The following is a 26,828-nucleotide window of genomic DNA, read 5'->3' on the forward strand; positions in this document are numbered from 1 at the left end:
CACATATCCAAGGGTGCATCTACACTGTAGAAATACATAGAAATACATAGCAGTTTGACACAACTTTTAACTGCTATGACTCTATACTACAGAATCTGGGGATTTGTAGTTTTGTGAGCCACCAGCACTGTTTGACAGAGAAGGCTAATGACCTTATAAAGCTACAAATCTCAGGATTTCATCGGATGGAGCTACAGTACTTAAAGTGGTATCAAAATGGTGCAGTATTTCACACTGCAAAGAACCGCCATGCCTGAAGTCAATGTAACTCTATGCTTTTATGGCAGATGATTTTATGCTGAAGTTTGTTTATCTTGTGCACTTCTCCTGATGAAGTATAAGTACATGTTTTGTCTCAAGCTCCCAACAGAATACTTCCCGTTAATTGATGTAAACAGCAATATTTTCTGTTGGCTGTCATTTAGAAGTTTCAATAATGTGGATGTGGATGTCTCAGTTTTCTCTATGAGCTGCAATAACTTCTATTATATTTGGTATTCCCTTCCTTTGACAACAGGATGAGCAAAGTGCTGCACCATGGATGCTGCCAGCTCCTCATTAGCCCTAGCCAGTGCAGCCAATGTTGAGGAATACTGGGAGCTGTAGTCCAACAAAACCTTGAAAACCACACTTTGCCCTGCCAATATCAATGTACTATACATTAAAAAAAAAAAAAAGGTTTCCAAGCTTCATGACTGCTGTGAAAGAGAACAAATGTTGCAGGGCCAGAAACCAAAGAGGCATTAGGGAGTGTAGATTTTAGAAAGGACTTCTTTACACTGCACAGTTTTGATCTTCCCAAGAACATGAAAGTCCAGATTGCTGCAAACATAACATGGTAGCACATGGGAAATGAAGTAAATGATAATATTAAAAGGTCATAAAAGTAATGGGGGGTGGAACAATAGAAGGATTCAAAAGTGTATTGTGTGGTATGTGTGTGAGGCAGGATAAAACTCTAGTGCAGATTATTCTTTAATATTCACGTAGGCACATTCATGCCATTCTTTCATGCACCCCATGTGTTGCCAATTTTTAAATAGTCAACAAAACCAAATGAAAACATGGAGATTCCAATCAGAATAGACCTAGTGTACTGTAGTGGTTCTCAAAGGGTGAGGTGGAATTGCTCAATGGGGGGGGGGGGGGTGAGATTTGAAGCCCTGATTCCCCTCTTCCTCTTCCCAAACTTTTTTGTGTATGTGTAAAATTTACACATGCATTGAGTTAAATGTAGAATTCTATATTTAAATATAGAATTCACTTAAATAAAATTGTTCTAATTTGAACAATGTTATTGTCTTATAAAATGTTGAAGTATGAATATACATGAATGTGAGAATGAATATATACACACACTAAATATACAAAATGTTTTTATTCATATACCATGTCAAGTGTGTGTGTGTGTGTGTGTGTGCGCGCGCGTGCACGAACTATCCTCATGTAGATGTAAAGGAGGGGAGGGTCCCCCATGGGTAAAAACTTTGAGTACCACTGATGTATTGAATAGATGGATATCTTTACATTACTTTGAGTTATTTTGTATGTGGCTATCCATGAGAGCTAATAAGGCAAGGAGGGCAGTTCTGTCTTCTTCTAGGGAATTCAAACTGGGCATGAAATATTGAGGAAACACTTAACAGTGTGAGATCTGGAAAGTGTAGTATTCTGTGAGCTATTAATGTCTTAGCAGTGCCTGAGTGAAGCAAGTCACATACCAGTACATCACCAGTTTTTCTTAGCAAAGAGTGGCAGCCAAATCCCATGACTATTTTTATCCTTCAGTGTGTACTAGTATGGGCATAGTGTAATTACATCACTGACCTTTTAAATGTCACCTGCAGAGAGAAAATGTATTTTCTGTCCAGCCCATGCCATTTTAAAACAATTGAATAAAAGGGACCAGAGTGCATGAAGCAGCTGGTTTTTACTGAGACATTTTTAAAAACTGAATTATTCAGTTGTTTATGAAAAGGGCCTAGATGCTAGGATAGGAATTTGCAGGATCAAAGTGGAAGTTAAGATGCTCGGAACGCATCCAAAGGTCTCTGCATACCTAATGTTCTCCAGGGAATACTAGGCAGCTTTGTACATGGGAACTCTTGGTTCCAAGCAATTTGAAACCTAAACTGTCACTGATTTCAGACCAAAGTCTGCAATGTCCCAAGGGGATGCTACTTACAGAGCCTCTTTTTGAAGAATGTTCTCTCTAAATCATGCTAGAAACACTCAGGTATCTTAAACAAAAATTGTGTTACACAGAACCATGCATACTTGAATGCTAAATAGATTGTGGTCTTGATTCTAGTGAGGGGAAGGGTAAAGGAAAAAACATAGGATTTTCTTACACTAGAAAGTTATACTGTTATGATTCCACTTTAATCATCATGGCTCCATCCCCTGGGGAATCCTTGAGAGATTAAAGGAGCTCTCCGGCTGAGATTTCTAAATATGGCTTCCTGAACTCCAAGGCTGCATCTGCACTGCAGAAATAATCAAGGTTGACAACACTTTAGCTGCCATGACTCAATGCTATAAAATCCTGGGATTTGTAGTTTGTTGTGGCAACAGATTTCTCTGACAGAGAAGGCTAAATGTCTCACAAACCTATAGTTCCCAGAATTCCATAGCATTGAGCCATCACAGTTAAAGCGGTGTCAAATTGGATTATTTCTGCAGTACAGCCCAAGTCCCAGGATTCTATAGGATGGAACCATGGAACCATGGTAGCTAAAGTGGAATCATAGAGCTATAATTATGTAATTATACAACACTACTGTATATATTTATTCTGTTCACTGTAACAACAAATTACTTTCTTCATACAAACAACCAGATGACTTTGGGGCTAAGGTAATATAATTAGCTTGCATTTTTGTGATGTCTTGGTTAGTTAATTTAATCTATTTGTATACTGTCTATATCTAAAAGCATATACTGTATCAATAGCCCTGTGAATTTTATTTCTTGTTTTTTTGGAAAGCCCCACAATGCATTTTCTAAAACAGTCTTTTGCTCTTGAAGTGTCCTAAGATTATTTTACTCTTCTTCTGGTTTCCTACTGTGTGATGTGATGTGCTGTGTGAACATAGAAACTGTTGTTGCATTTATTAGATAAGGTAAAGTGTATCAGTTATTATGTTGTTTCATTTATTAGATAAAGTAAAGTGTTAAAGGGATGTTGTAACACCTTTGACATTAACTTAGAAAAGAAGTTGTAGTATAAGCTTTCACAGACTCAGCCTGCTTCTTCAGATGCATGGAAATGCAACAACCATAGTTAAAACTGAACTTGTCACCTCATCACCATACCCACAACTTTTGCATTTCTATGGCTATTAATAATAGCCTGGTTATAAAGGTGATTCCTGGGCAACACTTCATGTGTCTGAGGAAGTAGGTCAAGTCTATAAAAGCTTATGCTACAACTTCTTTTAGGCTGCATCTGCATTGCAGAATTAATCTGGTTTGACACCTCTTTAACTGTCATGGATCAATGCTATGGAATTTTGGCAATGGTACTTTGTTGTGGCACCAGAGCAAAGCTCAAAGCAGAAAGCTTGATTAAAATACATGGTGTCTGTGGTGGCGACAGTTAATCGAGGGTGGTGGTGTCTGGTGGGGACATTAGATGAATAGAGTGTCATATTGAAACCACAAGGGCATCTAGTAGGTTCACACATTTGAGACCATAGTGGTGGGACAAGAGAAGGTCCTCACTTTGCTGGGGAATAATTGGTAGCCCTCAGAGTTGGTAGCAGCAGTGGGATTTGTGAAAGTCCACACATTTGGTGAGACTGGTTGGGATAAGTTAAAGCCCTCACTTCATGGTGATGGGACAATTTTCTGAAGATAGCAGACTAATTTAGAATGTGAAGAGCTCGCTATCTAAAACATAAATGTCTGTCCTCCATGGGAGGATAAAGGCCAAGCAATTGCTGCTAGCAAGCTTCACATCATAAAGCTCACGAGATGACTGTCTCACTCTGCCTTGTGATAGGTTTAGCCTTGACCAGAAGACTGTCTACTGAGAGGCTGGAGTAGATTCAAGTGCAACTGTTCAGTAGTCTTCTGTAGATCACATAATGCAAACCACAATAGGTTGTAAAAATAGAAGACTGGACACAGACCTAGTCATACTTAGGGTAAATCCACTGAAATTAATCAACTAGACCCAATATCAGGGATTTACTCTTGGTATAGCTGGGCCTGGTTTCAACCCAGCACCTTGAACTACAAGTAAAGGCAGTTATAATTGAACTGTTTCCATGTTAACAGAAGGGGGAAAGCTATAGTTCCTCATTAAATGTAACACAGCTAAATATTTTCTAGGTTACCTAACCAAACTTCTGCAAAACCACACTGCGTATGCCTGCGATGGTGAACGTTTGAGTCTGCAGTGTCCTCGACATTCAACAATAAGTATCCAATCTGCATATTATGGGCAAGCTTACCAATTGTGTAGCGCACAGCAGCCTGAAGCCTTGATGAGAGAGCCCCTAAACTGTGTGACATCTACTACCTTACAGGTATTGCCTATAGCAGTATTTGTAAAAACATCAGCTTCAATATGTTTAAAAATAATTATTCAGCTGTATCATATAGTTATTAAACTTCAAAGTAATGGACTGGACAAGAACCAACTCTGTGAATTGGTAGTTCTTAAATCTAGGAACTAGGGTCCTGTGCAGACCAGCAGTTTGGGCTGGCCTGGGGGCAGAGTCGGGGCATAGCGTCTACACGACACATGCCCCAGCTCTGTGCCAGGATGCCGTAACACTGCATGGCATGTGGCACCACAGCACTCCTCTGGTGCTGCATCTGCACAATGCAGTGCTGAAGGAGCGCCATACAGCTGCGGCGGCGCAGCTATAGCACCCTTTTCAGGGAGCTAAAAGGAGCTATTTTTTGCGGTTCCTTTTTGTGCCCTGGAAAGGCCAGATCAGGGCTGTGGTATGCAGTTGCTGCGGCCCCAATCTGGGTGTAAAAGGGGCGGCCGCATGCCACCCCTTTGGAGCTTTCTCTACAGCCCCTAGGTGATGTATCCTGAGTAGGGTTGCATTCCCCCTGAAGGAGTAGGTGTTTAGCTCTTTGTCATTAGAGGCCCAAGTGGTCTCTGTGGCTTATAGCGTTAGGCACCACCTTTGGATTATCCAGTGCTGTCTCCATGGTGAGTGTCACTCATTGTGGGGGGAATGCATCCCCTTGAAGAGCCCAACTGGGTGTCAGTCCTCTTCTGATTGTCACTTGGTGCAATTCACATCCCACCATAACACCCCCCCCCCCCCCGTGCTTGCACTGTGGGAACCTCCAGGTCAGATGACTAAAATACACTCCACATGGGACTGCATGAAGGTTACTCAGAAGCAGCAGCTGGTGCAAAATGCAGCATCTAGAATGCTCACAGAAAGAGGTTATAGAAACCATGTAAGAATGGTTTTAAAGAAGTGCACTGAATGCCAATACATATCCAACTGGATTCAAGATGCTGGTGATGTTTAAAGTCCTGTTTCAAGGCACACCCCTCCCTTCCCAAGAGCTGGGATCTGCTGGAGGGGCCCTCCTCTGTGCCCCTCCAGTGAGAGCAACATACTGTGTGAAGACATGGGAGTAAGTTTTCTCCAGTCTGGCACACAAACTGTGGACTATCTTCTCCTTGGAGACCCACCTAGTGCAAACATTGGTCTCCTTTCAGCACCCAGTTAAGACATGCCTTTTTATAAAAGCTTTTGGAGCCTGATGACATCACATAATGTATATGTTTTAATTTTATTTTTTTACTCTTCCACTTTTTAAACTGTGCTATTATCGAGTATACTTTTAGAATGCTTAAATTATTTTTATTGCGTTAAATTTTACTGTCAGTGTTTTACATTTTAATTTGTTCAATTCATCTGACTATAAGGCTGCCCAGAGATCTTATGATATGGGGCAGGGTAGAAATATTATAAATAAATAAAAAGTAAACTAAAGTAAGGGCAAAATCACTTTACTATTTCAGGGTATTGTATCTCAAATATAAATAGCTTTATTGTAGTTAGGAAGATTTAGTAGGCTTGCAGATGAATAGCTTTTAATATTTCTGAGGGACTATTTAACATTCTAGTCTTGTTGCCTTGAGATTTCAGTTCCTATGATCCCTCATCATTAACCATGTTAGCTGGGACTGATGGGAGCTGTAGTTCAAAATATCTGGCAGGTATCAGGTTGGGGAATGATAGTGTAAAGTAAACCACTATGAGAGTTTGGAGGACCAGTATGATGGATTGCTAAACTAACCTCCCTGCCCCCCACATCCTTTGAAATGTGTGGAGAGCTTATTTGTTCCAGCACAGAGAAAGTGTACTTTAGGCTGGGTCCCTGTAATATTTGAACAACGCCAATTTAAAGTACAATGCCTATTAATTTCTGTAAACATCTTGCTACTTAAGTAAAGGTGTTTGCAGTTTGTTGCAGTTAGGTGTAATAGCACAAATCTTTCAGAACTTGTTTCAGTGTTAGTGTGCTTAGCCATGATTTGGATTTCTGGTGCAAGCCTTACAAAACTGTTTCATCACAAACAATCTGCAATCCAGCCTGGCACACAGCGGGAGGGAGGGAGAAGAGAAGCTGGCTGTATGAGCTGTCTGATTCTCACTCTTGCCAAGCAGAATGGGTCAAGGCAGCCCTGAACAATAAGAATCTCCATTAAGATTCACACCCAATGGTCCAACATTAATTTGTGCCAAATCTACTAGTTTTGATTGAGTTGTTTTGGCACTGAGTTGAGGTCAGTGGACTTCTCTGAAAGGTTAACATCTTTTCAGGCACAGTTCCGGTTCCAACTTCCAAGCAGCAGCAGGACTAATTTTGTCTAGGATTAACAAAGATTACTAATAATGTGTATTCTGAAACGCTGAGCACTGGTCTGTTCAATAGTACATAAAAAGGGGGCTTTGTTTTGTCCCCCATGCTATTTAACACACATATGTAGCCATTGGGAGAGGTTGTCTGAAGGGTGAAGATGCAAGTCTTGCAGTTTGAGTGTTCCAGGTTCAGCACTGAGCCTGGATGCCCAGGCTTCTTACTGGCTGAAAGTGCATTTCTATTGTTAAAAGCTAATGTATCAGCTGTGCTTTTACTTGAGATCTGGCCACAGTGAAAGATACCACTTGGATTACTATAACTTTCATTCCATGGGGCTGCCTTTAAGGACTGTTTAGAAACTCCATTTGGCCAAAAGAGCTGTACACAGAATGTTGACAGTGGCTGGTTACAGGGAGAACACCACTCCATTATTACAACCATGCCTCCCAACATTTCACTGATGGATATCGGGATGCATGTGACAAAGCAATGTCACAGTGAGGTCAAGTTGTGATGGCAAAACTTGTTAATGAGGAAGGACACACAAGCTAGGAGATGGTGCAGCAGTTTGCTTTTGCCTGAGCCTGCTGGGAAGGGCATTCTGCCCCCTCCTCTCTGCCCCCTTACCTGCTGAATTACCTGGGTGAAAACTACTTTTGCATTTTGAACTCATTTTGCAGCGACTGAAGTAAGCAGGTGGCAAAGAGGGAAACTAGGAGGTAGATGGACATTTTTAAAGCTTCTGAAGTAGCAGGATGACAGATGAATCAAGATAGTCTCTGACAAATAAGGACAATTGGAGAGTATGAACAATAATTATGCTGGCTTCCAGTCTGTTCTGGGCACAATTCAAAGTGCTATTTTTGATTTATTTAGCCCTATATGGCTTTGGTCCAAGCTGTCTGAAGGACCATATTGTCCTATACAAGTCTGCTGAGGCCTGAGAGACCCTTGTCTTGGTTCCATTAACCTCACAGGCTCTTCTGCTAGAGAAGAAAAAGAGGAAGAGCATGTTACACATAAGTTGATTCAATCAAAGAGACCACTACCTGAGTTTGCAAGACCTGAATGGGGCTATTGATGACTGGGGCTTTTGTTATTTGATGGCAATAACAAGAACAAATTTAATTAATTAATTAATTGATTGATTGATTGAATTTAATTTATATCCTGCCTTTCTGCCACTGCAGTTAAAGTGGAATCATAGTGTTATCATTGTGTAGTGTGAAAGGTCACCTGATATATCTGGCTAGAAGATGACAGATGTGAGAACCAAACATATTAGATCTCCTGGCAGAGAGAATAGCTGTTTCCTTTCTCTCCATTCGCTCCCAGCAGCCTGACAGAATTATTATAACCATAACCATCAAAACATTGGTGATAGATTTTGATTGTATCCTTGAAATAAATAAGTAATTATAATGTGCAAGTGATTCATTGCCAAAAATACTGCATTGAGTACATATTAATTCAGTTATAATTACCACAGTGTCAAGTGTAAGAGCACTTCACTGTTTTCTTTGCAGCTTATACACATAATTTATCACCATGATCCTAATTACTATGAAATCTTAGTGAACAAGTGGAAGATGCATTTTCTAAGGTTACAAGATATGGCAATACAGTTCACCTGTTGTGAAAGAGAGAACTGGAAGTCATTATTACGAAGACAATAATGTGACAGACTTCCTCAACCACGCAGTAAAGAATATGTGGCACTCCATATGCTGAATGGCAATTTCCTTCATCTAGCCAGTAAAGCCAATGAGTTGCAATGTAACTGTGAAGATGATCACATCACAATTTGCCCACAGGATAGAGGCGGGATTTAAAACTCAAAGATGGATTTTATCGCACTGTCCATAGCCAGGCAGTATGCAACCTATATGCAACCCGTGCTTCTTGGGGCTTCTCACACAGTTTTTTTCAAAGCCACCGTGAGTCCCTATACTGGGAGGAAGGTGAGATATAAATAAATAGAATAATAATAATTTTTTCTTGAAAAAATGTGCAAGAAGCCCAGATTGCATACGAGTTGCATACTGCCTGGCTATGGGGCAGTGTGATAAAATCAATTTTTGACTTTTAAATCCCATGTCTATCCCATGGTCAAATTGCAGTGTGATAATCTCCTGTATCTATAGAGCCCCACATAGTCCCAAACCCAGCCTAACTGCTATGATAAGGTTTTGGTCTCAAAGTTGTAGTCTGGCACATCTGGAAAATGTTTCTTTATTATTTCTCTTGCTTAAAATTCTTAAATTATTCTAAATTTATTTTACCCATACATTAGCCTATTGTGATATTCTGTCTATGTCTATGTCTTCAAGTCACCTGTCAACTGATGTTCACCCCATGGATTTCTTAGGGTTTTTTAAGGCAAGGAATACGCAGAGGGGATTTTGCCAGTTCCTTCCACTGAAATATATCCTACAGCACCTGATATTTATTGGCAGTCTCCCATCCACGTACTAAAGAGGGCAGATCCTGGTTAGCTTCCAAGATAACACAGGATCTGGTGCCTTTAGAGTATTTATAAGGCAAGCTACAATTTTTTTATTAAATAAAATAAATTAATTTCCATTTGGTGTGCAGGAACCTGGTATTTGCCGAAACACAACTTTATATCCTTACCAGGAAGAGTTGGAGTGTTGTGGTTTAATGTAACATCTGAAGCTTGGAAAGGTCACTTTTTTTGGATTATCCTTCTCAAAATCCACCAGCCATCATGGATTGGCCCTGAAGTCTAAGAGATTATGGTAGCTGTTGTCCAAAAAGTAATTCCACCCCCCCAAACTCTGATAATAACCAAATATGTTTCAGTGCAGCAGCTACAGTGGTGGTTGGAATAATGGTTTCATAAGCATGTCTTGTATATACTACATTGCAGTTGAAAAGTGACCTTTGGGCCATGTGAAAGTACAGTTGTCCTCATAAAAAATGTGAGGGTCACATCTGTCCTAAGTGTCCTTATTAGCATGACATCATGACTGAATTTTGCATACTCAATCCTTGGGGATTTCATGAGCTTTGCACAGAAGAAAAATTGGAAGCAATTTCATGTTCTGATTTTTTTTAAAAGACCAATATAATTTTTAGAGGTATGTTAGCTTATCAGTCAGATGAAAGACACATGTTCGGCTTTGTCTTGTATAAAAGGCTCGTGAATGTTCTCATATCTAATGCAATGTCCAAATTGTTCGGAACAATCTCTGATGATCTCATCCTATCTTTTTTCTCTGGAACACAGAGATAAGAACAGTGTTATTTTGCAGAAAGAACAAACAATGTTCTTCTGGAGTCTTTCACTGAAGAAGAAGATTTATATCCTTCCAAATCCCATAATGATCTGACCATCTCCAGTTTTGAGGATATTAATGAACCTGGTCTTGTTGCTTAATCAATTCTTTGTCAACAATGCAGTCATTAATCACCTATTCAGAAGAGTCACTAGGTTCAGTTGACGTGGTCTCAGGTACCTGAGTACAGGCTTAGATTAGTCTTGCTAAGTTTTCAAAATAGCAATACGAATGGTCAGAATTCATGATATGCATGGTTGATAGTCAAGAAGTTTGTGTTTTACCTGAATACCAAATTAAAGTACTGATTTCAGTTAACATAGGTCGAAAACACACTGCAGAAATAATCCAGTTTGTAACCGCTTTAGCTGCCCTGTCTGAATGCTGGGGAATTCTGGGAACCATAGTTTTGTGTGACATTTAGCCTTCTATGTCAAGAGAGCTCTGGTGCCACAATAAACTACAAGTACCAGGATTCCCTACCACTGAGCCAGAGCAATTAAAAAGGTTTCAAATGGGATTATTTCTGCAGTGTGTGTAGTTTTGAACTGTTTTAATACCATGATTAATTTATTTTAATCCAATTTTAATGTTCACTTTTTGGCTATACTCTTATTTTTAAATTGTAAGCTGCCTTGAGACTTAATTTTTGGAGAAAGGTGAAATACAAATATAGCAGCAGCAGCAACAACAACAACAACAACTACAACATGATTGCCAGATTGAAAACTATGGAGAGCCATACTCCTTGTACTTTTCATGGCTGCCTATAAAGGGGCATTTCAGCAAGTTTTGCTTGTCATACAACCAGGTAACAAGCAAAATCTGCTAAAATTCTTGTTTCTGCACAGGAACCTTCTCTGATTTTCCATCTGGCAACCCAAATATCTCCTATAGCAGATTGTGCTAGGGGGTCTCTTGTTTCCAAATCTGCAGTGTAGAACTCAGGCTTTCTTGGGAATCGTGTCTAATTCAGACTGTGCTATCATACAAAGTTTTCCTTGGAAATGACTGTATTAGTATTTTAAAGGGTTACGTGTACTTTACCAATGTTTCTAGTAACAAGTGGATGACAGCTGCTCTGCCCAGATCTTAATATGTCAGAGTTTGATTTGTTGTAGTCTTATCTGTTTTTCAAGACAGCTTTTTTGCTCATTGTTTTTAGAAAATACTGGATGAATGCCAGGACCTGAGAGCCTGCCAGCTCCTTGTCAATAGTCGGGTTTTTGGCCCTGATCTCTGTCCAGGAATCACTAAATACCTCCTAGTCTCCTTTAAATGCAAGCCTAGTAAGTAATTTGTAGAACAGGCAAGTGTCATTTTTGCATGAGTCTCCTGCTTTTTGTTTTGATTGTTGTGCTGACATAGAAATCTTTGCATGTATCTGAGTAAATCACCAAACTAGATTGTGGCTGCAGTGGCTGCATCTGTTTCCCTGAAAGCGAGAAAGACCCAACAAAACCTTCAGAGTGGAGGGTGTGTGAAGGGATTAAAATAGAACCTCAGTCATTATGATCCACAGATGTGCCTGCAGGTGATGTGGTGTCTCACTGTTGCCCTTAGCAATATGACCCAGTGATACACGGGCAGCATATATCTGTTTATCTTATGAAAAAATATTACCCTTTTATTGTTGGTGGGCTTTTAATTAAAAAAAAAGACTTGGTCCAGAACAAACATAAAAAGATGCATTAAATTCGATCTACAAAGAAGAGAAGCTGAATTTGCTCTGCTAGGTATTACTTTTGCTGGCAATAAATACTCCTCAGAGTTACTGTAATATGCATTCCTGACCACTGTATATTAGCCTGCCTGTTATTTCTACCACGTACATCCTCTTTTCAAAGAGAAAGCCATGTTAGTTAGCATCAGCATATAAGGAAATGGATTGCAATACATGAAATCTTCTGCCAAAATAAATGAGTTAATCTTAAAGGTGGCATGAGACTCCTCTTCCCTTCTTTCCTTCCCTACTCTTTTATATTTCCTCTTTGATTCCCTTTACTAGTGAGAGAAAGAAATCATTTATCACTGCATGGTGCCACGTAAATAGTTCATTCTTGTTGTGCTCCTTCAAGTAATTTCTGACTGTCAGAAACTAGCATCCTATCACAGGGTTTTCTTGGCATACTAGGGACCCAAAGTAATTTAAAATTGTTCTCTCTTTCCCTCCTCCCCTGCTCCCCTTTCCATTGTAGGGCCATACAGAAAATGAACTGGCTGGGGTGTACTATATCATTCTTATGCTTGCAATGTTTTGAAGTCAAGTGAAACAGAGATATGAGGAATAAATAATCCCTCTCCTTGAAACAGTTTTGATATGTTCAGCTTTATTTGTAATATTAATAATCACTTCCTCAATATTTTAGAGGAGATTTTGAGGGTGCAGAGAATTTGAGAGGAATTGCCTTATCATAATGTCAATAGAAAGAATGTCATTGGATTTCATCCCAGGTAGTTATTATGGTTCTAGAGAATAATCACAAGTTATCTATTCTCATTCTTTTATGTCAACTTTTCATACCAAAATATGCATTACTTGTTTTCCTCCTAGACAGCACATAAAAGCTTTGGCACAAATATCAAGCAATCTTGGGGAAAATGGCAAGGTTTTCTGAATGATGTTGCTTCTAAAGCTGATAAAAATATGTAAGGTTGTTCTCAATGAAAAGAGCCATAGACTATTAAATTTCAAATTAAAGATTTATTTATTTGTTTGTTTTGTTTCTGGAACACTGTCCTTAAACACTGTTTCATTTTAATTTCAGTGAATTTACTTTTCTAATAAATGTGTTTGGATTGTAACTTTAATCAAAACAAGGAATTCTGTCATCAAAATCAAGCTTGGAAAAGTTCCCTTTGTGAACAACCCCTAGAGTTCTGCAGCCAACATAGCCACTGGTCAGTTTGGCTGGGAATTTGTGGGGGTTGTGTTCAAAACAATAACTTTTCCAAGACCTAAAACAAAATGTCTTGTGGTACCTTAAAGACTTAACAAGTGTAACATGGAAAAAGGTTTTGTGTACTAGAATCCATTTCATATAAGAGAACTTTAGACATCAAAGCTCAAGTGAAAACTTGTTTGGGACTACATTCTAGACCATGCAGAAATATTATTTTCTTTGCAGAAGTGCTGTAATGGGGACTTATTCTATGCAAAATTCACATGTGGATTTGAATTTTCTGCAAAGGTCACAGCTTTTTCAGCACAGAAAATGCTACCTCCTGCAGGAATAATGCTGTTTTAATGAAAATTTTGCACAGAATACATCCCGAATTGAGAATAATATTCAAAAACTGCATGGTTTTCAAAGACTTTCTCACAGAGGAAGCAGACTGATAAAATTACACATAGCTTCCTTCCAGAAGAAAAGTAGTGAAGAATTACATTCTTAGTACTTGGAGAACAGCCACCTGCTTTTGGCTGGATCTTTCAAGAGGTATACTCTAACCCACTTCACACCACACATGCTAGTAACAGCAGGGCACACACCTATTCATTTCCTTTCATCCCAAAGTCTAGTTCCCCTCATAAACAGAACTTTCCTTCTCTTTCCTTTCTAGCTGAATATAAAACAAAATCAGTGTGTGAAAACGAAGAACTGAAACTCCACTGTAAAGAATCAAAATTCCTTAACATCTATTCTGCCTCATATGGCAGATCAGCACATGAGAAGGATATCTGCTCTACAGAAATGGGCCGCCTCCCCCAGTTTGGTAGGTTGACCAAGCCTTCATAAATCTGTGAATGCTGCAAGTCTTTTCAGAAACCCATCCTTCTAAATATTTATTTGCTATGTTATCAGGTACGTTCTAAATAATCATCAGTATTTGCTCAGGTTTGGTAATACTGGCATTGCAATGGGAGGAAGCTGTTCATGCATGGCTCCTTCCACTTTACTCAAGAAACATGGGAATGTAAGGACTGTGTGAGATGGTGTGAGATTACATGGGAAGAATCCATCCGCAATATTGGATTCTTCCCACTTGATCCTATCATTCCATTCGGTTTCCTCTGTTCCTGTGTTGTAGAATTGGTATGAGAAGAAGTCAGATAGGAACATCTTGCAGGCTATAGTTGGTAACTGTTTTTGTGCTAGTTTTTTGTTCTGTTGCATCAGCATTCTCTGTACATTATTCTAATTATCACAGAGAACATCTCATTCAGTCTGTGAGTCCTCCTAAAAAGATCTGTCAGTGACGCACCAATTCTGGGAACTATCATCCAAAGTGCCAACCTCCATCCATTCGTACCGCAACCCAAATGCTCTGTCCTCTCTCAGTGGCATTTTAGTCAGTCCTTATAAAGCTGTTGTCCAACTGTGGATTCTTTTATTTTTCTCTTTTCTACTTCAGATTTGTTCGGCTCCACTACCTGCTGTGTTTTCAATGATAAGCTCTTGTTCAGAAACAGAATATAAATGTAGAAAACCAAAGGCATTCCTGTTGAAGTACTAAAACCTTTGCTTAGTGATGCCAGGTCACATCGACTTGGAAAACTATTGTAAAGAATCACAGGATTCAACTGTTAGTTAAACATTAACTCCACATGGGTTGAACAGGATTCAGGGCTTCAGCCAGAGCAAAACATGTTTATGCTCTGGTTGCAAGAATGCAATGGGAATACATTTCTTTAGTAACATTTCAACCTACTGAAAGTCACTAATTTACTCAATGCTTGTTCAAAACCATCTGTGTTCCAAAGAGAACCAGACCTTATGTAGGAATTACTGATGACTTAAGCCTAGTTTCAAGTGCCTAATGAAAGAAAGCAGCAGAAATTCTTGATCAGATTTCTTGTCTCTATATCTAAAAGCCAGGATAAAGGGAATACACACACACACACACACACACACACATATATATATATATATATCTCCATTATGACTACTAATCAGTCATAGCTTCCATAAATTGATCCCATCCTCTGTTAAAACCTTCAGATTAACAGCCACCATTACCTGAGGTAGTGAATGCCAAAGTACCACAGTGAAAAGGGACTTGCTTTTAACTGACCTAACTATACCAGCATTCAATTTCAGGGGATGGCCACAGGCTCTAAATTAAGAGAGTAAGAAGAGGTTTTCTTCTATCTATTTTCTCTACAACTTGTATTTTTGTACACCTCTTATTATGGAGGTTTAGACGGAAAGTATTACTACTGCCCTTTTTCTCCAATGGAAAGTGACTGGACATCAAATAAATTGGAGCAGAGGAGAGTATTCTCTAAGATAAAGGGAATTAGACCTATACTGTTCAAAGTAGTAGCAGTAGTAGCAGTAGTGGTAACAATGGAGAGAGGGGGTGAAATCTTATATGGAGGAATAAAGTGTTTGTGAAATTTCTTGGGGATTTTTCTCTTGAAGATAAAGAGTGAGATGTCATAAAAATCATAAAGGGATTACTTTCAAAATATCTGGGCCAATTGCCCAAGGCTATCCACTGTCTAAAGATTAAACATATTTGACTCTAACCACTGTATTGAAACTGCTAGTACAATATACCATGAATATAAACCAGCCATTAAATGGTTTCAGTTAGAGCTGATTCCAGATGCGTAAAAAGTATAGATTGATGTGCTGGAAATGTCTGCATATAAGGGCCAGGGACGTAGCCAGGATTTTAGGAAGGGGGGAGTCCAGACTAAGTGCCACCATTATAATGGGGCTTGGGCGCGGTGGCACAGCAGCACGTGCCATACATTTTTCTAACAGAAGGGGGGTCAAGAAAGAACAGCCAAAGCCATCTATCAAGATCTTTCCTTTATTTTTCTTGCCAGCCCAACATTGCCCTAGGAAATGCATCTCCCCTCTGAATGACTGTCTTAGGTCAGTAATGAATTGGATGAGAGAAAATAGTCTTAAGTTGAATCCAAATAAAACGGAGGTACTCGCTATAGGAAACCCTGCACCAGGTATGGAGATTTGTTCAGGAATGCCTGTTATCAGCTTCAGCTGATACACCAGTTCCGACCCTACCTGAAGCAGATGGACCTAGAAATGATTGTACATTCACTGGTAACCTCTCAAATTGCTTTTTAAAATGTGCTCTACATGGGGCTGCAACTGATTCAGAATATGGCAGCCAGGTTGGTCATAGGTAAAGCTAAATTTGACCCTATTATACCTATATTGAATTATCTTCGTTGGCTGCCTATTAGCTTCTGGGTTCAGTACAAGGTGTTGGTTATTACCTATAAAGCCCTACATGGCTTGAGTCCAGCATACTTGAGGGAACTCCTCCTCCCATACAATCCTTCCTGTGCACTCAGGTCCTCTGGGAGGAACCTACTCCAGCCAAAGAAAATCAAGCTGGGTGGTGACTTCCCAGAGGACCTTTTCAGCTGCTGCTCCTAAAATATGGAATCACCTGCCGAAGAGATCTGCCATATTACATCTTTGGAGGCATTTAAAAAGGTGATAAAGACAGATCTCTTCTGGCGGGCCTTTCCAGACTAACTTCCAGCTGAACTAACCAAATTGATCCATTCACTCTTTCACCACTTCTCCTCTTGGTCTCTTGGAATAATTCGACCTGTGTCGATCCTTAGTTACAAAATTTGTAACTAAGTACACTGTACTGGGGATATTGTATTGTATCTTGATGCTCATGTGTAATTTTTAGCAGAAGGAGGGAGGTTTAAGGGAATTAGGGAAGTTTTATTATTGTCTGTATATCTGTTTTATTGGACTGCTGTTACCCGCCTAGATCCTGGAAGGGAGAGGCGGGATATAAATAAATATTTTATTATTATTATTATTATAGGTAGCCATCAAGCTGTGCCTGCTGGCAGGGCAAGTCCAGTGTATTACTTTTTCTCTTTAGAAAGTAACATTACATTTACTTAACTGATAGAAAGGTTGATAGGCTCAACAGTGCTTGAATGGAATACCTTGGTGAATTAAACAAGTTTGTACAAGTGAACAGTAATGTGTTCCAATAAAAGTGATGCAAAAATAATAAAGGAAATCCATGTTAGCACTAAATGGGGTAATAAAAATTGAGGTTTGGTTGCCTTGACCTAATGATCTGCACAAATTACCTCTTGCCTCCACTGAACTGTATAGCCTGCCAAGTGTTCTTAACTTGGTTTTGTTAGGCTTTGACTTTTTTCTCTTATGTTCAGTACATTGTCTTTTCAACTAATATTTTTCATTTCAAAATGGAAGCAATACATAAAGGGGCACAAAATTTACAAGAGAATTTATTGACCAGTGGAAATGAAGTACTGTGCTAAATTGAGCTTACCTTAGAAAGCTTGGTAAATGTTTTAGGAGAATGTTTTCAAAGCTATAAATTATCCTGGTTAACATGAAAATACTTGAAAAGAGTTAAGCAATCAAAAATAAATAAAAGGTTCATCATTCCAATGGTTCAATGAAAGGTTGGTCTTAAGGGCCAAACTAGATGCAGTGTTAAATATGTGCTTTCATATCTGATTTTTAATTTTTTAAAAATCTTTTAGGGGGCATGATTTTCACCGAAATTCTAGGGAGATGGTTGTTTTGGAAAATCCTCCTGAAATGTTTCTCCTTGAACAATTGTTGTTTAAAATAAACAAACTAGTTATGTTAAATCCAGTCATACATGTGATACCAAAATCGGTTTAGCCTTCAGACACTAAGACGTGTTTCTATTGTGGCTAGCCCAGCATTTATCATTAATATATTTTGCACACTTTGCTAATACTAATCATTTTCTGGTGACAGTTCAGATCTCTTGTGGTAGTACAAAAACCTCCACCATCTGAAGCTGAAGAACACATACTGCCAAAGGTGGAAAGGCACACAGTTTCCTTTTCATCCCCTTCCTCCTTCCACTCAGTGCCTAGCTCTAAGGAGGAAGGACCTCCTCAGGACAGTTGTCCTCATAAAGCTCATAAATCTTAATTCAACTCATAAATCTTAATTCCCATATATCACTGTAGGAATGGTAATAATTGTGACATAAACGATTAGCAAAATTAAAATTATACCTTTAAATTATAGTAGTATCATAAATATGCCCTAAATGTATTTACATGTAGTTAATTTCATGTGGTTAAAGTGAAAATTTGTGATATGATTTTTCAAGAAAATTTTAAAAGAATTTTAAAAAAATATATTTTTTTAAAAATTAAATTTATTTTTAAAAAATTCTGGGACATGTCCTTTCTCCTCCCACTGAACCTTGCCCCACTCACAGCATCTTTTCAGTATTTCAAAGGGGTAACGGTGAACATCACAGCCTGATTTTGTCAAAAGGGAATTACCTGCTGCACCCTTTCACCCCTTATTGATGCCCCTGCTACCACCTGAAGAAGGGATGCATCCTGGTTCATGGGCAGACTGCTCCTAGGTTCTGTTTACATTGTTGTTAGTCATAGACATTGAACATACAGTACTTGCAAAACAAATCTCATGGTTCTTATGTTTAAATATTCTTACACTAGAAATAACCCAAAAGGTCCTATTCTAATGGGAAGAATTTTATGAAATTTCGCTCTGTATTACTAAGAGGAGACTATATTCATAAGAACACAAATGGCATGTTCCACTTCGTGAATGTATCAAGGAACATAAAAACATCCCATATACCAGATCAAACATGTGCAGTACCACTGAGCTGTGTACTGCTCTGTGCAGTTCATTGACCAGTCTTTTTTGTGTGTGTCTTTTGTATATCTGAGTGTCACCATCTAATAGTATGCTGAAATATAAGAGATAATCTGTGCAAGGCAAGGTTGGTAAAAGACTACATGGCATACTTGAAGGAGAACATAGATATCCAGGGAGAGTGAGTAACAGTTGAGGGAATTCTGTGTTCCAACTAGACTTCTTTGTGTCCCACCGGTGACCCTGTTCAGGTATTAGTGGTTGAGAACCACCACTTTAAAATATCTGGTCTTTAGATCTCTGTCTTCATACTAAGCTTCTTGTTTTATGGATGCTTTATCTGTAATGGAAACTATTCCCACATACTTTGCATGCATCTCACTCTGCCAGTATTTGGACATGCTAATGATTTTTGTGTTGGGAACCTTGTCACTACTTGAGGATTTCAAAGATTCCCTACCGGAAATTTGTTGTAGGTAATGTCTGCAGTAGTATGTAATCTCTTTTGCCTGCCTTGATGCAGATAGAAATTCATAGCTAGAGCACCATTTTGTAAAATATTCCTCTTATATTTATGCAGGCATGTATGGTGTGGAGGAACATCTACCAGAGAGTAGGAGATATATCCAGATATATTCAATAATGCTAGGAAGAAATTTTTAAAAACAGAAAATAACACCCTCCCAGAACCCAAAAACTAAATCCTATGGAGAGCTGCAGGAGACGAATAATAGAAATGCAATCTACTTGGGTTAGATGTAAATATGAAACAAAGCTAGGTTATTTATTTATTTATCACTAGAAGCTCAGAGTTGGACTAATTATTCAGTCTTCGCTTCCCACAAGTTTATCCTTAGGAACTGCTCTGTGGTGCTGAAAGAAAGAAAGATCTAGTGAATTTAAGGGTCAAATGAATATTTCACTTTCAGCCTTTCTCATTTTAGATTGAAAGCCAAGTAGAAATACTGGCTCCCATTAGTTTCTATTAAAAAGCATGTCACCATTTAAAGGAAGGGAGAAGCAAGGCAATAAATATACTTACTCGAAAAACAATGTAAAAAGGATTATATCTCACTAATGAAAGCTTTTTTAATATTTGACTTTCTTAAAAGCTCTAGGTGCCTGCGTCCAGCACTTTTAGTTGGTTGTCCAGGCATTTCTTGCACTAAGTCTTAAAGAAAAGAAAATAAAAACAGAAGAAGACAGTAAGGAAAATGATACAGCTTAATAAGCATTCTTACTGAGATCTTCTTTTCTTTGTCACAGTGTGTGAGTGTCGAGTAGCTGTAACTTTGCCATTAGTTCTATGTGTTCTTGTAGAATGGAAAGCTTTTGTGCACTACAGAAGAGACAGCAAAATCAGTCTGAAAATGGGAGAAGCTGTCAGAGTGGAAAAGGCTCATTAAACACTATGCAATTTATGGCTGAGCCACTCTGAATAATTTGCATGTCAAAACAAGTATAAAATAAACCTAATTAGTACCTTCAAAGAACTTTCCTTGAGGAACAACAGGCTCTGATCTGTTAAACAGCAGCTCAAGTCAGAGCTGATATTTTACAACTGTGCTTTGGAAATAGTTTGATGGCATCCTCTTTTTAGTTCCAACAGGGTGCATGTCCATGACATTAAAACCACCAAGCACTATTTTGGCACGCTAGTGGTTGGTAACCACTAATCACAGAAGAGAAGCAGAGGATTAAAAGAGCTTAGTGAATGAACCATGTTCTCACTCTTCAAGTGATTGCAGAAGTTAGGCAATTTCAGTCTTTATCCTGTCTCTTACAATCTGCCTAAAAGTCTGCACATTTTGACCTTGAAACAATTACTTTCTGAAACTTTCTATATACATTAAGATTAACACCTTCTAGTCAGTGCTGCACACCATGCAAATATGGACAAGCTGCTAGGACAAGTAAGGAAGCCAACGTCTTGATCCCTGTCCTTGGTTGGTTGTTACCTTGAAAGTCCTACATAGTTTGGGTCCAGGTTACCTATGGGATTGCCTCCTCCTGTATAATCTGCCCATACACCCAGGACCTCTGGCGGACATTTACTCCAGTCAGCCAGGACTAAGTTGGCAACTGTCACCCAGAAAACTTTTTTTCAGCTGCCCCTATACTGCCAGTAGAGATTTGACAGCTGGATACACTGTCTGAATTTAAAACAGTGCTAAAATTCATGTCTTGTGGCAGGACTATCCAGATGTTTTTTAAGTTATGAATTTTAAATTATGAATATTAATGTATGAACTGATGGTCGGAATATGTGTTGGTCTTATATGTTCTTTTAAAAGGATGTTATGTGTTTTTAACTGATGTTATGTGTTGTATTTCGATCTGTTGTTTTTCCATGCCTCGTTCCATAGGGAGGGGCGGGTAAGAAATGATCATGATGATGATGATCATCTTATACTTATCCTCAGTCAAACAGAGATAAACACCCATACAGGAGACATCTTAGCCATCCTGGACAGGAAAAAATCTGCAATATTACAAGATGCATGAAAAAGATATGTATTGTTTGCAGACATTGAAAACTCTTTCACACTACACAATTATAGGATGTAACAGTGACAGTTAAAATGGAATCATAGCACTATAATTGTGAAGTGTGAAAGGGTCTCAACAAGCTTGAGGTTGTTTCTCTGAGCTTTTAATTGCACTTTGCCCCATTAATTGTGAGAGCTGCATTAACTGTTATGTATTGACACCTGTCCAGATTTGACAGTCTATACTTTTGTTGTGGAATAGACATTTTATGTCTTTCCCAAGAGGTTGTTAAAGTAAAAGGTGAAGACTGGGCAACATTAAACCAGATCCTCCAATGTTTCCCCCCCCCCCCCCCTAGGTTTTGGGTGTTGAGTGATTTTGTTGAAGATGATACAAGATAAGCACAAGGTATTTGTGGGTGAAGGCAAATGTTTCTTTCAGAAACTGTTGTAAAACCTGGCTTCCTAATAAATAAATAAATAAATAAATAAATTCTTATACTGATATTTATAAAGCTTTTTTTAAGATGGGGGATCCAGTCATGTTCAATTACTACTGAAAAACATATTGTTTAAATCTATGCTGAAGGATTATTTATCCCATCAGCTGAGTGAAAACTGGAACACTTCATGGAAATTTCATTAAAACTTTGGCTTGTGAATGAAAGATAAGGCAAATTAGCCCACTGCTTATCACAGGCAAATATTAGAATAACCACCTTAGAATCTGAAACTGATTAGTACTTGCTTCTGAACTCTACTGGTTTTACTCAAGGAAAATATCTAGAATCTCTTCTTCTGAATTAATTGGCTGTGATATAGTGTAATGTATGTTATTTTTGTATGTATTTTAGCATTGCATTTCATGATAATCCACTTATTAATATAATGTAGCATCATAAAAGTTGGGGCTGGGGATCTCACAGAGATCGAGAGAGAGAAAGATTGATGTTCCATTAGCTGAGACAGGCTTTGGCTATGCTCTGGGAGGGTTTAGGTGCCCCATAGAAGACACAAGATCTCCCCATTCCCCATTTTTAGAACTGAGAAGTGTTCTCAGCATCTTTCCTGCTACCTCCTGATCACCTTGGTGATCACACATGGCAATTTCTGGAATCTGTTCCTCCAGTTTTCGTTGTAGCTTCTGCTTCAATCACACACCTTGGTTCTTCAAGGTTGTGTTGTTTTAAATTTTGTCTTTATTTTAAAACATCTCTAAGGTATCATGTTTCACTCTCAATCCATTTTCTCCAGACATCTTACCTAATTGTCTTGTAGGTTATTTATTCTGATCTGGCAGCAAGTTTTTTTGTACGTAGAGAGATCTTGTAGCACCTTTGAGACTAACTGAAAGAAAGAAATTGGCAGCATGAGCTTTCATAGACTTCAGTATACTTCTTCAGATGCATTTGGTGGAGTGAAAGCCAGGTACAGACATATACATGTCATTAGTATGTGAGGATGTCAATACAAATTACAAATCCTTTCTGTGTGGAAATGAAGTTGCAGGTGAAATTTTAACTAGGTTGTTAGTGTACAAAGACATAGAAAACTGGTCTTTGTGCATGGAGATGAAGTGGCAGATCCAGTTTTGCAATGGGACTAGCCTGTGGTGAAGGCAATAGATGAATGTAGGGCACCCTCATGAGAATGGGATCAGATAATGTTGAAGTGCATGTAGGAGCCCTGGTGGCGCAGTGGTTAAATGCCTCTACTGCAGCCACTCACTTAAAACCACAAGGTTCCGAGTTCAAGACCAGCAAAAGGGCTCAAGCTTGACTCAGGCTTGCATCCTTCCAAGGTCGCTAAAATGAGTACCCAGATTGTTGGGGCAAATTAGCTTACAGTTGTAAACCGCTTAGACACTGCTTAGGCGGTATGAAGCAGTATATAAATGAAGCTTGTTTGTATGTCAGGAAACCATTGTCTTTGTGTTGCATTGGAGTTTATCACACGGGAGGAATTTCTCTTAATTTCAAATGAAAAGAAAGTGGGGCCAGAACACATTCACATGAATTCGCTAGTTTACGTGAATTCGAATTGCATTGAAACTGACTTCCCATTGCCCGAAAATAGCTTGCCATTGCCCGAAATTGCGTGTGATCGCCTCTCACGCAATAACATGAAACCCCATGATTGCATTCGGACTGACTTCCCATTGCCCAAAATTGCGTGTGGTAGTCTATCACGCAATAACGTTAAACCCCATGATTGCGTTCGGATTGCCATTGGATTATACTTCCAATTTCCCTTGTCTGATAATGTCTATTGTCTAATGTATCTGAAGAAGTAGACTGAAGTCTACGAAAGCTCATGCTGCCAATTTCTTTCTTTCAGTTAGTCTCAAAGGTGCTAAAAGATCTCTCTACATACTGATAATAAATGGGACTTTATCAAGAGTGGGAAACATGATGTGACCCTCTTGATGTTTCTGGGAAATATGTGGCCCTCTTGATGTTGTTAGACTCCAAGTTCCAGTAGCTTTAAACAGCATAACCAGGGTGAGGAATTCTGGGAAATGCAATCCAACAACATATGGAGGGCTATATGATTGTCACCCCCATGGGCTACATAACAGACTGTTAATCACATGTGCCTCCCCAGATTACTGAGACACTAGCCTCATTGCCACATTGCCACAACAGACTAATATATATATATGCACACCTTTCTTTGAAACAGTCTCAGATATCGCTACATGAACACCTTTTCATTTTTCTCCCCTTTCAGATTGCTTTTCCTATTTAGCTTTAGAAGTACTATCAAAGAAGTGTTACGGGAAACAGAGGTGTAAAATTATTGCAAACAGTCAGAACTTTGGAAGACCATGCCTCCCTGGTGTGAAGAAATATCTCAATGTCAGCTTTGCATGTGGTAAGAGAAATCATCGTATTGTCAAAGATCATATACTGTGTCTTGATTTTATAATGCAAATTTGTTAAATGGATATACATACAAAGAGATGTTTGTCTCAGAACCTGGACTTCATCTTACATCTACTAAATAATTCCCATATATTTAACACCTGAATTGGGTGCAATAATAAAACCATAAATTTACATTGCTTCAGTTGTTTATTGTTGTTGTGTGCCTTCAAGTAATTTCCAACTTATAGCGACCCTTAGATGAACCTATCATAGGGTTTTCTTGGCAAGTTTCTCAAGAGAGGTTTGCCATGGCTATCCTCTGAGGCTGAGAGGATGTCACTTGCCCAAGGTTACCCAGCAGATTTCCATCACCAAACCAGGATTCAGACCCTAGTCTCCCAGTGTCTTAATTCAGTGCTCAAACCACTGCACCATACTGGCCCTATACCTCAGTACATCAGTTAATATAAATAAAATCAGCAATGATTCCATTGCATTACTAGTAAGGGGGAGAGTTGTGGGAATTTGTCCCATATGGCCTAGAATCCTATTGGTGACTTACAGTGGAACAACTAGAAGTAGTTAGCATAGCTACTTTCTCCGGTGTTATGTAAATTGGTTTCCAATATCTCCTTGCACAGAAGTTGCCAGGCTGTGCAGCAGCTGCTGATTGGCCCTCAGCGCAGTTCCACTCCTAGCCCAAAGGGCAACTGATTGGCTGTGAGGTTGTGCCAAGCTTTATGCCACCACCCCTGTCTTTGCCTTCCCCTCCTTGCTGGCCTTCCTTCACCCTCCTGGACCTCTGTGTCAGTATGCTGGTAGAACTTTACTCTGTATGGTTTTGGCTATGATCATTAACTTTGGTCTCAGTCAAGTGGTGATGATCCTGTGAAGCTGGCTTTGCCCACATGGTGCTGAACCATTATTTGTTAATGGCTGAGATATGCAGATCTTGCATCTGCATCTGCAGTTCCTGCATCTTATATAATGGAATATAAAGTGCATGGTATAGTGGGGTTGTGTTGGACTTTGGCTCTGGAAACCAGGGCTCAGATCTTCACTGGCCATGGAATTCTGGAGGATGAGCTTGGGCAAGTCACATTCTCTCAGCTTCAGAAGAGGGTGAAGGCAAACCCTCTTTGAACAAATCAGGTTTGCATTAGGGTCACCCTAATTTGGAAATAACTTGAAGGCGCATAACAACAATGAAGTGTCACAGGACCTAGCTCTAGTTTCTCCCCCACTACACCCCTCTTTCTGCTGGTGGTCATTAAGTGAATAAGGAAAGTTGGCATTTGCCAGGCAGCAGTTAGCTGTGTTCCTAAAGGCAGAGCCATGAAGAAAATGTCATCCTCTTGCACCTTTGGAGAATTTCCAGGAGGTCCAAAGGAATCTTGACTTCCTCATGTGTCAGTGTAGTAACACAACAAATATCTACCTAGCTGCCCACCACAATTTCCTGGCCACTGAATGGCTGTGGGGGTACCCTGGCAGCAAGAAGGTGAGATGCATGCCCATGGAGTTCCTTGTAGCACAGATTAGGTGCTGGATGCCTCCTTTTGCAATGACCCTAAAAAGACATATGCATGTGTAATGCCTGTACATGTTACTAACAAGATTTCAGTTTACGTATTCATTTCTGTTGGCCAGATTAATGGTTCACAGCATATTAAAACAATCTATTGTAACATATTATATTTCATTGATTATCTGCCAGAACATACAATAGCAACTAAAAATATTATAACTGGGTCAGAAAAAAACTATCAGAGAAAAACAATGTAAAAATATACATTAACAGCAAAAAATAAAAAAGTTGTTTAAAACTAGCACCACTAGTTCAAGAAGCAATTAAATTCCAACATGTTGTTGTTGTTAGCTGCCTTCAAGTCAACTTTGACTCATGGTGGCCCTGTGAATGAGACAACTCCAAAGGCCCCTCTATCCTCTACCTCCCTGCTCAGGCTCTGTAGACTCAGGCCCTGACCTCCTCCCTGATTTATCCATGCTGTTTGTGGTCTTCCTCTCTTTCTACTCCCTCTACCTTCTCCAGCATCATTGCCTTTCTCTTTCCTGAGAAAGAGGCTCCTCTCCCTAACTGTCATCTTTGGCCTCTGAGGGAGAAGAAGGCTGGCCCAATACCATCAGGGGCTAGCCTGAGAAAGAGGCTCCTCCTCCCTAACTGTCATCTTTCGGCCTCTGAGGGAGAGAGAAGGCTAGCCCAGTCCCATCAGGGGCTAGCCTGAAGAAAGAGGCTCCTCCCTCCTAACTGTCATCTTTCGGCCTCTGATGGGAGAGAGTAGGCTGACCCAGCACCATCAGGGGCTAGCCTGAAGAAGGAGGCTCCTCCCTCCCTAACTGTCATCTTTCGGCCTCTGAGGGAAAGAGTAACAAAGGTGGCGGCCCAGTACCATCAGGGGCTAGCCTGAAGACAGAGGCTCCTCCCTCCCTAACTGTCATCTTTCGGCCTCTGAGGGAGAGAGTAGGCTGGCCCAGCTCCATCAGGGCTAGCCTGAAGAAGAAGAGCCCTCCCTCCGGTCCATCTGCCTTGGTCCAGGCCTCAGAGGGAGAGAAGAATGCTGGACCTGATTCCCTCCCCCTCTCACCATTCCCTTCTCCTTTTGTGTCATGTCTTTTAGATTGTAAGCCTGTGGGCAGGGAACTGTCTGTTATCCCCTCCATTGTAAACCGCTCGGATTCCCAGTGATTGGGCGGTATATAAATAAAACC

General features: G+C 39.5%; 1 protein-coding gene across 2 annotated transcripts in view; it reads left to right on the plus strand.

Annotated features, from left to right (window-relative positions):
• Positions 1-26,828, plus strand: part of EVA1C (eva-1 homolog C) — a 53,000-nt gene that overhangs the window by 15,676 nt on the left and 10,496 nt on the right. Inside the window, exons 2-5 of one of the 2 annotated variants that reach the window (XM_042460623.1) lie at positions 4,336-4,532; positions 11,314-11,437; positions 13,713-13,865; positions 23,962-24,105. In XM_042460623.1, coding sequence (XP_042316557.1) covers positions 4,336-4,532; positions 11,314-11,437; positions 13,713-13,865; positions 23,962-24,105 — 618 coding nt within the window. The remainder of the gene's footprint in view (positions 1-4,335; positions 4,533-11,313; positions 11,438-13,712; positions 13,866-23,961; positions 24,106-26,828) is intronic. The other variant, XM_042460624.1, reaches the window with a different exon arrangement.

The sequence above is a fragment of the Sceloporus undulatus genome, chromosome 3 (genome assembly GCF_019175285.1).
Source record: "Sceloporus undulatus isolate JIND9_A2432 ecotype Alabama chromosome 3, SceUnd_v1.1, whole genome shotgun sequence".
Taxonomy (NCBI): domain Eukaryota; kingdom Metazoa; phylum Chordata; class Lepidosauria; order Squamata; family Phrynosomatidae; genus Sceloporus; species Sceloporus undulatus.